The sequence below is a fragment of the Bidens hawaiensis genome, unplaced genomic scaffold, assembly GCF_021521415.1.
Source record: "Bidens hawaiensis isolate Kalapana, Puna unplaced genomic scaffold, B.hawaiensis_p1.1 tig00022288_1, whole genome shotgun sequence".
NCBI classification, from domain to species: Eukaryota; Viridiplantae; Streptophyta; class Magnoliopsida; order Asterales; family Asteraceae; genus Bidens; species Bidens hawaiensis.
The window spans coordinates 72,150-85,941 of NW_027493457.1; the positions used below are offsets into that span (position 1 = coordinate 72,150).

Consider the following 13,792-nt stretch of genomic DNA (forward strand, 5'->3'; position numbering starts at 1 on the left):
TGGCTGGCTATGAGCATTGAATCAACGTGTGGTTCAACATGTTGTGCTTAAAATTTTTCCGCTATGCGTAATCCAGCCAGGAATGCTTCGTATTCCGCCTCGTTGTTTGTGCTTTTAAAATCCAGGCGGATAGCATATGTGAATTCTTGTTTGCTTGGCCTTACTAACTTCAATCTGGCCCTGACTCTTCATCGTTAGATGCTCCGTTAGTGAATATCGACCATACCTCGCTTTCTTCAATGGTCACAGTTGGTTTTTCTTCTGCTCTACATTCATCTTCTTTCTTCGAAGGTACTTCTGCGATGAAGTCCCCCAGAACTTGTCATTTTATTGTTGGCCTGGGCTTGTACTGGAGGGTATGTTCTCCTAGTTCAATGGCCCATTTTGCCAATCGTCCTGATAGTTCTGGTTTCCGGAGCACATTTTGAATTTTGTAATTCATCAACACATTGATTGGGTGGAAATGGAAATATCTGCTATACCAAGTCGGGTTTTCGTTTACTTTGTTAACATCTAAATACCCGACCCGTTTTCGACTTCGGATAATTTATTCAATTTATATACCACATTTATCGAACTAATAATCTTTTATTATTAAATATGTATTATAGTTATTTAATATATATATATATATATATATATATATATATATATATATATAAAACTTTTAATTTATGGCAATTATAACCCCAAACTAAACTCTTGTCCTATTATGTTTCCATCCTTCATTTTCCAGGAACTAAAGTGCAATTTATTATTATAACCCATCAAACCCATTTACCCGAATCCAAACCCAAACCCGGTTCCTGATTACCAAACCTGTGACCCGTGTATGTAGCTTGCACCCTAATCCTCGCATCTAAACTCGGAATTTAATCATGCATATGATCCTCTTACCTTAATCAATCATGCAGACTCGTAATTAAGAAACAAGATCAAGTTAGATTCGTAATAACCTTTTAAACTAAACTGTCCTAAGTCGTTCATCAATATATAAAATATCTTTTTAAATTACCTTCTGATACAATAACCAACAGACACCCTAGCACAGGTGGCTCGGGTGTGTGCGTTCAACTCTGTGAACCAGCCAGGGGCGCGGGTTCGAGCCCTCTGGAAGCGGTTTTCGGATCTTTATTATTTCCTATTTTTTATAAAGGTTAAATGATTTTTTCATATATATTATAATTAATATTAATTATGAATAAAATATTATTTTATTAAAACCGACATCTTGGAGTTTATGTTTCTTGTCAAATCTCGTTAAAATCTTTTTTTACGTATATATATATATACATATATATATATATACATACATATATATATAATTACTAGCTTATATTCCCGTGTGCCACACGGGTTGAAAAATTTATTTAACTTGTTTATAAATATTATCTATGAATTCTTAAAATTAAATTAACAAAAATCAAGTAATTTAAATTAAAAATGCTTGGACACTTGTCAGTTCCATTTTTCATTTTATATTTTTAGAAGGTTTGTCATAAATATTTATTTAGAAGCTTTAATAGATAGCCTATATCCTGTTGAAGTTTTGAATTCACAGTAACATTAAAAACACCAAATTTGTATGGCATGGATAGTCTCCATATATGTTAATCAGTACCTTAAATATGATTACTACAATATATCATTTCAATACTTTTAAATGTTATTTATCAGGTTTAATGCCTTAAGCATACACTCTGTCCATTTTTGACCCATTTGGACATATAAAAGGACACTGCACAAAGATTGGTTTCATATAAAATAGATATATTTCATGCCTCCATACAATGTATGAAAACCAAATTTAAGAAAAAAATAAAAAGGTACAAATTCTTCCATCCAACCCATAAAAAATTAGATGTTATACATGTCTAGCAGAACCCATTACAAAAAAAAATTTGTATAAATCATGCCACATGCCATGTTTCTACATGTAAACATAGGCTTTTCCCAAAGAATATTTTAAAATAAAAGAAATTACATTGTTAAGAGGGTATGTCCTTTACAATCTAAATCTATTACTAAATTGAACCAAAGTGGATTGGTTAGCCAAACTGTAACACCCGAACATATTGCGAGTTCTTCTTCTCCTTGGCTTGTTTGGTCTATCAAAAACCCTTAAAATACATTAAAACAATAATCGAAATTAGGTTTGTAAACAAAATAAATGGGTTGTGCTTGTGTTCGTACATGTAAATTTAATTGAGCAAATGATTAATGATGGGGATTTTATTGTTTGTAGAAAATGTAACAAAATAGAACCTAATAGATAAACCAAAGCTATATAGAACACGACATTCCTCAAATACTTAAAAAGTAAAAAGTTGAAAAGTTAAAAAAAATGAGACTTTTACAGTTTTCAACCTTTATATGTAAGGTCAAATCACATATCTTTATCCTTTTATAATATCAAATCTTAATGTCTGTAAAAAGTTTTTGATAGTTTGAAATTTATGTTTAGAAATTATTTTAAGAAAGACTGAAAAGAAGAAGATGTTTGACGTATCTTGGGTAGAGAGTTTCATACCTCTTTAATGTCAAGTCTTGAAATACAAAATGTTTGACTTTGAATCTAAAAATATTGGTTAGACTCGGGGCACCATTTTGACAAGAGAAAATGCTTCAATTTAATAACTAAAACAAAAATTCCGTAACATGTTACGTGCAACATTCCCACCGATAAGTACCTGCAAACATACATGTCAAAGGTTTAGATTTTAGAACCAATTTTTTGATGAAAACACACATGACACCTAGACTGCATGTTCGTGTAAGAAAACATACCATAATGGAGATAATGGATATGAGAGATCAAGAAAAGGACATGGCCACCTGTTAAGATTGTCATTTATTGTAATTATTTATATCATAAGTAATTAAAAGATATGAAATACTGATAATATACCAAAGTGCTATGCACGCGTGAACGATCCATTGGAAGACCACGAAAACACAAGTCCATAGGACAAAGTATGCGATTCGAAACCATGGGAATTGCTGCAAATTTCATATATGTAAGAGTTATAATCAGAAATAAAAGTTCTCATTTTGTGGTAAAAAAAACTTACCAAACTATTTAAGGCAGTGTCACCAATTAAAAAGACAGCATTGATAGAGTGCATAATTATAATCAACTGCACCATATAATACCAAACAAAAAAAAATCAAAAAAACATAACCAAACGTTATTTATTCGAATTGAAGAAAGGTATGTTGCACTTACAAAATTCAAATTATAATCTCCAATGGCAAGAAACGGAACGATGATAAACCAGAAAACACAGTCGGTTAGCACAACCGCTCCTGCCTGCATCTGAAAAACAAAACATATATTGTCACGAATGTTACCTTTTTTGGTAACCTTATTATTATATGTGTTTGTCACGAATGTCACGAATGTTACCAATATATATATATATATATATGATATGATAAATATATATTTTAACGTTTGTATTATTTTATTACAAGTTATATTTATATATGTACATATTTATAATGGAATTATATTTAATTAACTATTATTTAAATAATTATATAATTATTATTTATTTATTTAAACTAATAATAATGATTTCATAATAGTAACCGTAGAGTTCAATCGATCAATCAATAACCATTCTAATCACCACATAACTCAAATCTCATCAAAAATCTTAATTCATTAAATCGTGCTACATCTTTTATAATTAATTCATATTACTATTATTTAACTAGGAATTCTTGACGGTATATCCCGAAAGATTTATCTTTCTCACATCATCCTCATTTGTATTTCGTTCATCTAATCAGGTGAGTATCTCACTCCTCTCTTTTTAACTCGTTTTTACTGTTTTGAGGACATATGCGTTTCTAAATATTTTATTATTATTTAATACTCTACTTGCAACTGTTATTCATGTGTGCTTAACAATTTATGCTTAACGTGCTATATGCTTATTTGGTTGTACCGTCGTAATAGACATCGCCCAGTTCATTTGGCATCGCGCTTATCGACAACTTATTTACTTGCTTATTTGCTTATACCGCCGTAATAGCCATCGCCCAGTTCATCTGGCATCGCGCTTATCGATAAATTATTTACTTGCTTATTTGGTCATACCGTCGTAGTAGCCATCGCCCGGTTCATCTATCATAGAGCTTATCGACAAAATATTTACTTTCTTATTCGGTTAAATTTCTTATCTTACTTGATATAGTTTGCACTTTTCTATACTTATTATATATTTACTTATCTGGTGTTTTTACTCACTCAACCTAGTGTTGACAAAATTATTGTATTTTTAACGCATATGCAGATCACCATGTGATATGATTGTTTGAAAAAACTTAGGACTGCATGCTAGAGAGAAGGAACAAGAATTTAAATTTATATTTTGTCTTTACTTATTTTATTTATGGATTATGTACTTTGGTATTTGAAATTGTTGGGTTATTTGAATTGGAATAATAGATATTATAATTTTAATTATTGCATGATAGTACCTTAAGAGCTGTGAGCAATCAGCTCGCGCCCCGATAATTCCACCGTAGGTTGGGGTGTGACATCTGCGGAGGCGCCTTGACGTGTATACCAGTGCTAAGGCCAGTTTTTCCATGAAAAAGTATATTGTTTCCGCATCTGTGAGAGTCCTGCTGACGTAGTAAATCGACGTTTGAATCTTTTCGCGATCTACTAGCATCACTGCTCCTACTGCTTTGGCTGATGTGGATAAGTACATAATTAGATCTTTGCCTTTCCGCGGCGCCGTCAGTGTTGGTAACTCGATCAAATATTTCTTTACTTCTTGAAAAGCTTATTTTGCTTCTAGTGTCCACTGGAACTGTGATTTTTTTAGGCAGTTCCGCAACGTAGACTCGAATAGAAATGACTTGGTGGCATGATTTGCTAGGAATCTGTTCATCGCTACCAGTCACCTGTTTAGTTGTTGTACCTCTTTTGCGGGAGATTGCTTGTACTTTCTCGGGATTGGCTTTGAATCCATTTTTTGTGACAGTCACCCCGAAAAACTTGCCTTCTTCCATCCCGAAAGAGCACTTGCTAGGGTTTAGTTTCATACTGAACTTCCGCAGCCTTTGAAAGGTGTCTTCGATATCTTTGATTAATTAGCAGTTATCAATCTCAAAACACCTAATTTCAATTCAACAAACTCAATTTTGACTTGTATAGTTTCATTTTTAACCAATCAACCTCAAATAAACCTTATACCATTGATTAATAAAATCAATTTTGAACAAGAATCAACAGACTACATACCAAAATGAATCTTTAGCCCTCATAAATCTTCATATAAACTCAAACTTGGAAACAAAAGCAATCAAATTAAATCCGATCATACCTTTTGATAATGCAAAAAAAATCAGAAGCTTCAACGCAATCTTAATTTTATTTAGGAATTGTAGATTTGAAAGAACCTAGGTAAAGATAGACAAGCATTTTTATCAATACAGAAGTTAAGATTTGCATTTATACATAGAACATATACGATGTCGGTTCATGGAATCTTGTTCAGTGATATACGGCGTATATTTCTTGAAAGATATCATGTAAGTTTATTACATATGCGTCGTATAAGTATGAAACTTATGTGACATATAATTATTAAACTTATACGCTGCGAAAAACATTTCTAGAATTTTGAAAAAACCGAATGTTCACACCCATGTGTTTGACCAAGTCCAATTTAATGAGCTTGGTTAAACAATTATAACTTATATATTGCATATTTTTCTGAAAATGTACTATTTAACAAGTTCAAATTAATGACCTTGTATAAACAAATAACGTTTTAGCTTTTAAAACATGAAATGATTTAGAAACACAAGCTCAGTTCATCATTCTCAACAGATCTTACCATCAGTTAGTATCCCAAACATCAAGAGTCGAAAATTTAACTCAGAATTGTAAAAACTTTTTGGTTTAAAGAAAAGTAAAGACAGTAATGACAATAAATATTTACAAACATTGAACTAAACTAAAAAATCACATATTATAATGAGTTTGAGCAGGGAATCATATTGACCAAATTATCCTTCCATCACAATTTTATTTTTCGGCTATATTTTGATCGGTGTTAAGTTAGTCATTGATATTGTAATCCACTTAAACCTTATAACAAAATTTTCAAAAATTTCTGTGATTTGATTAACTGGTTCAATTAAGGCATAACATATTAGGACTATTTACCCTCTAATCTTGATTAAGACGTATTTTGATTTTTACCATGTCGCCCCAACTTGACTTAAACCTTAGAATTAGCAGATCAAAATTTGGCATATACAATACACAACTTTTGTTATGAAGAATTAGCTAAGAAGATCAAGGATAATGTTGTCCGCCTATATCTACACATGCAAGTCTACCAGAAAGACATGATCTTTATAACATTTTATAACAGATAATTGACAAATAATCCCCACTACAAGACATACCCATGTTTTCAAACAGTACCATGAGGTCCATTCCCATGGATGAGTATGCACGATTTTATCTGTATAACTTACATACATTGTGTCCCATGTGGTCCATTTCTTAGTGGTAATAAGACGCGACAAGGGGACCATGTATGACTAACAATGTGGTTTGATCAAGTCATTAGTGAATTTGTACTATAAAGTACTCTGTGATCAAGTTTAATGACTTATCTGGAAGAAAAACTGCAGGTTCGCCTTTTGAGCAAAATAATATTCACATTTGTGAACCTAGATGAGAAACCGCATAAAGACCAGTGGTGTCCGGAACGCCGATGCATCCCATCAATACTTGATATAAGGCCATAAAACCATATGCTATTGAAGTATTAACCTTTAACCAATAGCATAAAAATTTAATTTGGATCATAGGCAGTCTAGCATACTTATAAGTTAGGCCTACCCGAGCATCATATGATAACCAATCCTCATTTTATATAAATTTTTCTTGGTGATATTACTGACTTAATGTTTGAGTATGAGAGATTATTACATTTATGCCTTTATTACCAAGACTTTGTTAGAGACTATCACCCCTTCAATTTGGCAATTTTAGGTTTATATCACATACTCTTTCTTACTTGTTTGTTTAAGGCCTACCAATGCGCTAATACAATTAAGAACATAGCCTTTTATGCTTACTTTTTTACTGGACTTGGACCAGATGATCAATGTACTATCATCTTCCCTTTATACTTCAAAAACTCATTTTGAGAAGCATTTTTAGTTTTTGACATTTTAACATATTTGAATGTTTTTGGATTTTAACCCTTTATATTGTTTTTTGGATTTTCCCAACATTTATCCCCCTAAAAGCAAATACATATTTACAAAATTCGTAAGGTGAAAATGTAACTTACGATATCAAAAGAACGAAACTCGTTAAGTATTTTACTTGTTGGGTTTTAACAAGATTATCAAAGTCATATGATCCCATTTATATGAAAAACGCAGCGGATAATTAAGTTTTAAGTCTTGTTAATTAGATGAATATAAAACCGATTTTATAAGCAAAACCCAAATCCTAGATCCATAACGAATTTGCATGCTTACCAATATAAACAACCATAGGGTGTTTATCTAATATACCTTCAAGAACCGAAGAAATGAAGGAGATGAAGATATGAATGGCGAGTCTTCAAGACAGAAGAACCTCAAACTTTGTTAGATCATATCTCAAATAAATACCATGGTGTTTGTCTAGCTTGTTATTGTGTGTTGGTACATGATGTCAGTATTTCAGTATCTAGTGTCTGTAATCGTGTTATTTGGATTTGTATTGATGTTTAAGCGAACTTGTCTCACAAGTTCGCCTGATATAGGCGAACTTGTGGAACAAGCGAAGTTAGTGACAACTTCGCCTAAACATGTTAAGGCGAAGTTGTCGTATTATATATAGGTTTAGCCTACGGGTTATTTGTAATTTAGTTTTTGTTTAGTTCGTGTAATCGGTGATTGATATATCACGTGTTATTAGTTGCAATACAACGTGTCTTTTGAGTATTGTAACATGTGTTTGCTTGTGTTTAACGTATATAGATTCTACGCTCGTATCGTCTTACGTAGGGATTCTGCACCTACGTAGAACGAGATATTTCCGTGTAGATCCGGCTGGGAACCTACAATTGGTATCAGAGCATTTGCTCGTGATTGTGTGGTTCGGGATTATCACACGGGTGTAGAAGTCGTTCCGTTCGACTATTCGTGGGACGAGTTTACGTTAATATACCGAGTTTTTGTGTCCTACTCACCTCCCACCATCAAAATTAACCCATTACACCTTCGCATACCTCGCAAAACGTCAAAATCAAACCTGCAAAAACGTTGTGTTCATCAGGCGAAGTTGCCGTCACTGTTTGTAGGGTTTAGGCGAAGATATAAGTTTAAGCGAAGTTGTTAGTAACTTCGCCTACCTCACAAGTTCGCTTAACTTAAGCGAAGTTATCTACAACTTCGCCTATTCAAGCGAAGTTAAGAATTCAAGCGAAGTTAAGACTTAAGCGAAGTTACGTTTAACTTCGCCTATTGGTTCTGTTCAGAATAATTTAATATTTTTTGTTTGTTTCTTCGAGTGATCGTTCGTATTTCTTCCAAAGATGACTTCTATAAATATTACGGAACTGGTAAAAATGGAGGTGGAAGCAGGTTCAGCTACTAAGGCACCAAAAATGCTTAAGGGTACCGATTTCGTGGCTTGGAAAGATCGGTTTGAGCAGTATATTAAATATCAAGATGCTAAGATGTGGGTGTGCATTCAAGATGGATACATTCCACCAACGGCTTTGTATGAGGGTCGTGAACAAATTAAGAAATACAATAAGATGGAAGAGGAAGAAAAGAAGATGTATGAGGCTGAAAGCAAAGCTCATGCTGCGATAACAATGGCTCTTCCACAAGAGATTCTTCACACATTCAGGAAATATAAAACCGTCAGAGAGCTATGGGAAGCGCTTGAAAACCGATATGAAGGTAATGTGGGGATACGTGCATCCAAGATTAAGCTACTCAAAACCCAATTCTCGGTGTTCAAGCATTTGAAGAATGAGTCACTTGATGATATCATCACAAGGTATTACCACTTGATGACCGAACTCAGGAACTTTTCAATTGACTATAAAGAAGAAGAGATCGTGGAAAAACTCCTTGATGCTCTCCCACCGAAATGTGAGATGTACACTGTCTTGATTAGAGAAGATAAAGAGTTTGCCAACATTGACTTGGAAACAACAGTCAACAAACTACGAACTTTTGAACTTAACATGGTTCGAAAAGAGACACCAACTGATCAGGTTCAGGATCCGGGAATGTATGGTGTGAAAGTTAATTCAAGTTCAAGTTCGAAGTCAGAATCATCTGCTTACTACTCAAAGGGAGACTCGAGCTCTAACTCAACTCATGATGGTCATGTAACTCTCAACATGGATGCTGATGTGTGTTTCGTAGCTGGTGGAACAAATACTTCTAAAACTCAAACAACAAAGGGTAGTTTTTCTTCAAGTGTTCCGAACAACAACAACTCTCAGATGCCCATGAGTGTTAAATCTGCTGAACAGCAGTTTGCTCTCTATGCATCTTTCATTGCTTCTTACGAAAATTACATTAAAGGTAAAATCGTTGACCCTGCAACTTTAGACGAAGACTATGATCAGATCGATGCTGATGATCTGGAGGAGATGGATCTGCAGTGGCAGATGGCGATGATAGTAAGAAGAGTCAAAAGGTTTATGAAGAAAACTGGTTGAAAGTTTGTTGGCGAAAGACCAGGGTTTGATAAGTCAAAGGTTCGGTGTTATAACTGTCAACATAATGGACACTTTGCTAAAGAATGCACAAATGAACGAGTAGAACGTAGTCAGAACAGGCCAACACAACCGAATGGGGGAAGTAACGAGAATAGGGCGATGATATCCAGACAGAACGGGGAATACAATTGGAATCTGCAAGTTGAGGAAGTGTTCGAACAGGCCAACTTGGTTAACATCGAAACTGAAGGAAAAAACAGAGAGACAAGAGAAGATCAAGCTTATATGGCAGAGGTGAATGATCAGCTCTCTGAGGTAAGTTCCAAACTCCCTTGTACGAAATGTGAAAATCTATCTGAACAATTGAAAACAATAACTGATCAGTTTGTTAGTTTGGATGCTCAATTTAAAACAGTAAAAGAAGATCATTATTACACTAAAACTAGAGAAAACAGTTACACGGTAAAAATAAAAGATAGTGAGAAAGATATCAGAAGTCTTAAAGCCAGTCTAGCTGAAAAAATACAAGTAATTGATCTTAGCTATGAAGTGTTAGAAGAGAAAACCAAACTAATTGCTGAAAGGGATAAACAGATAGCTGATTACCAGGTGAAAGTGGTGGAACTAAACAGAAAGCTTGAGCAATTTAGAAATTCCTCCGCAATACTTGATCACCTCGTAAGTGATCAACGTTCCCCAGTTAAAAGGGGAGGAATTGGATATTCTGAAGTTCCACCACCTTATAATCATAACTATACTTATGATCCTAGTAATCAGAAATCTGTTGATGTTGAAATTGGTCAGACAGTTCCTGTTAAAGTTACGATTAAAGATCCAAAAGTTAGTAAAAGCGAAACGAGTAAGCCTGTTTTGAATGTTAAGATTTCTGTTCCTAGTTCTGTCTCATCAAATTCGGACAAGACATCCGAGTCTAGTGAGACAATAGAAGAGGCAGTGTTACTAAAACGTAGAGAGGAACATAAACCAACTGAAAAGAATTCTCCACTAAACCCGTATGTCCCACCATATGTTAGACAAACGGGCAGTAATGCAACCTCAACATCTAAAACAACTGTTGAGACGAAAGTTGAACACAAGAGTTGTTTCAGATGCAATCAAATAGGACATCTGATTGCTGATTGCCCTCTGAATCAGAGATTCAGAGGTATGAGGCCTTCGAAAACTGAGAATAGAGCTAACAGTAATTACTATAATGGTAAGAATGCAAACTCATCAAAGTTCAGATATTGGACTAATCCAGGTTTTCAAAGAAATCGATCTCAGTTTTTCCCTGTTAACAACCAAACCATTAGTTATAATTCATTTAATTCACGAAGGTTAGGATGGCCTCATAGTCAATCTACAAGAAGGTATCCTTTTAGGACTTACAGAAATCATTCTAATACTAACTTTGGATAGCCAAAGTACGGGATGCCTTTTAACAGATTTAATCGACCCAAGACCAATAGGTCTTGGGTCCCCAGATTTTAATCCTTTGTTTTAATCGTGCAGGAACAGTTGAACAGGGCTGCAAACAATCTATGGGTTGTGGATAGCGACTGTTCCCGGCATATGACGGGTAACAAGAATTTGTTACACGAATGGAAACCTGTTCAGGGAGGTAAAGTAAGTTTTGCTGGAGAGAGTGGTGGTAGAATTACTGGAGTGGGGACGGTGACAAATGGTAAAATGAAGCTAGAAAAGGTGAATTTCGTTGAAGAGCTGAAGCATAATTTGCTGAGTGTGTCTCAGATCTGTGACAAAGATTACACTGTACACTTTACCAAAAATGAAGCGATTGTACTGTATCCTGGTTTCAAGATACCAGAGGCATGGATAGTAATGAAGGCTCCAAGGGAAAATAATACATATGTTATGGACATGAGGTCGACTGAGATAGCAACAGAAGAATCATGTCTTCTGTCAAAAGCAACTGAATCGGAGTCCGAGTTATGGCATCGAAGAATGGGGCATATACATCTTCGAAAAATGAACTAAATTGTCAAGAATGGGCTGGTGCTGGGTGTTCCCTTGAAAAATTTCAACTTTGAAGACCAATGTCTATCGTGCAAAAAGGGAAAGCAACACAAGAAATCTCATCACACCAAGAAGGTTAATTCAATAGTCAGTACCCTAGACCTACTTCACATGGATCTCTTCGGTCCCGTGAATGTAAAAAGCCTAGGTGGAACATCATACTGCTTGGTGATAACTGATGATTTCTCTTGATATTCTTGGGTATATTTCCTGAAGACAAAGGATGAAACGGTTCAGTTGGTAATTAATTTGATTACCAAGGTTGAGAATATTATAGGGAAAAAGGTTAAATACATCAGGAGTGACAATGGGACAGAGTTCAAAAACTATCAGATGGAGATATTCTGCTTACAGAAAGGGATAGACCACCAGTACAGCGCTCCGTATACTCCGCAACAAAATGGGGTGGCTGAGAGGAAGAACAAAACGCTAATTGAAGGAGCCAGAACCATGCTGGCTGATTCTAAACTTCCTGTGGTGTTCTGGGCTGAGGCTGTTGCAATAGCCTGTTATATCCTTAATAGAGTTTTAACTGTTAAAATATTGAATAAAACATGTTATGAACTTATGCATGGTAGAAAGCCTAACTTGAGTGGTCTCGAACCATTCGGGTCCCCGTGTTCGATATTAAAAACGAACTCAAAATTTGGTGAGATAGCCGACGAAGGTATTTTAGTCGGGTATGTTGTTGGGACACCCAACAGACGAGTCATTAATCTATCGACCAGCAAGGTTGAGGTGGTGTGTAACACTGACATCACAAGTTACAAATCACCAAAACCAAGCACGGGACCCGCTGGGGCTTTCGACTATGATAAGCTTTTTAAATCTTTTAATTTGCCTTACTTGGATTGTGCAGAAGTTGATGAGAGAATAGCTACGAAGATTCTTTATGATGAGGAAGAAAATTTTGTGCAACGACCGCGGTACGATGAATGTCAACCTTCCTCGTCAAATGCTGTTGATACCCCTGCTACCTCTACAGAAGAGGAATTCTTCAATCCTTTTCACTCTCAACAACAATCACCCATTGATGAACTATATTCGAACCTAGAAGATAATCTGCAAGTCAGTTCGGTTCCGACTACGAGTGTTCACAAAAATCACCCTTTGGAGAACGTGATAGGTGATCTGTCCGACGGTGTACAAACAAGACGAAGCTTGAATGAGCACACTTGTGTTTACACAAGCATTAAAGATACAGGCATCATTAACGAATGCTTGTACACCTGCTTCATCAGCCAGATTGAACCAAAGAACTATCAAATGGCTCTCAAGGACAGCTCGTGGGTCGAAGCCATGCAAGAAGAGTTAGCCCAGTTCAAGAAGATGGAGGTATGGAATTTGGTTGCAAAACCGAAGAATGTGCATGCGATTGGCACCAAATGGGTTTTCAAATGTAAGAGAGATGAGAAAGAAATAATCATATGGAACAAGGCAAGGCTAGTTGTAAAAGGTTTTAATCAGCAAGAGGGGATCAACTACAATGAAGTGTTTGCGCCCGTGGCAAGATTGGAAGCGATTCGACTGTTTTTGGCATTTGCTGCACACAAGGAGATGAAGGTGTTCCAGTTAGACGTGAAAAGTGCATTTCTTAACGGTAAAGTCGATGAGGTTGTGTACGTTGAGCAGCCTCCGGGTTTTCCTGACCCAGACTTTCCCGATCACGTGTACAAGCTAAGTAAAGCGCTATATGGGCTACATCAGGCCCCTCGTGCCTGGTATGCAACTCTATCCGATTACTTGCTTGAGAATGAGTTTGAAAGGGGAAAGATCGATAGCATACTGTTCGTGAAGAGAAAAGGAAGAGACCTTCTTCTGGTTCAAGTCTACGTGGACGGCATCATCTTTGCTGCGTCAAAAGTCGCCATGTGTCAGGAGTTTGAAGCCGTCATGAAAAAGAGGTTTGAAATGAGTGCTATGGGTGAACTAACTTTCTTTTTAGGATTGCAGGTTGATCAGCAGAAAGATGGGATGTTCATTCATCAGACTAAATATGTCCTAGACGTTCTCAAACGCTTCAAGATGGAGGACAGCAC

General features: G+C 35.4%; 1 protein-coding gene across 1 annotated transcript; it reads right to left on the bottom strand.

Moving 5' to 3' along the window:
• Positions 1-1,735: 1,735 nt before the first annotated feature.
• Positions 1,736-4,724, bottom strand: LOC143565139 (uncharacterized). The gene is made up of 6 exons (XM_077052207.1): positions 4,578-4,724; positions 3,227-3,316; positions 3,072-3,137; positions 2,909-3,000; positions 2,788-2,835; positions 1,736-2,108 (listed from the first exon to the last, which is right to left on the bottom strand). Coding segments are annotated over exons 1-6 (444 nt in total). The 3' UTR covers positions 1,736-2,107.
• Positions 4,725-13,792: the final 9,068 nt, after the last annotated feature.

Bases quoted from the DNA above. Each gene is read 5' to 3' on its own strand.
- LOC143565139 (XM_077052207.1), bottom strand. From the start codon at position 4,724: ATGTACTTATCCACATCAGCCAAAGCAGTAGGAGCAGTGATGCTAGTA. The intron at 3,138-3,226 runs GTAAGTGCAACA...TATATGGTGCAG, and splicing joins GAGATTATAATTTGAATTTT to TTGATTATAATTATGCACTC. The intron at 3,001-3,071 runs GTAAGTTTTTTT...TGAAATTTGCAG, and splicing joins ACACTGCCTTAAATAGTTTG to CAATTCCCATGGTTTCGAAT.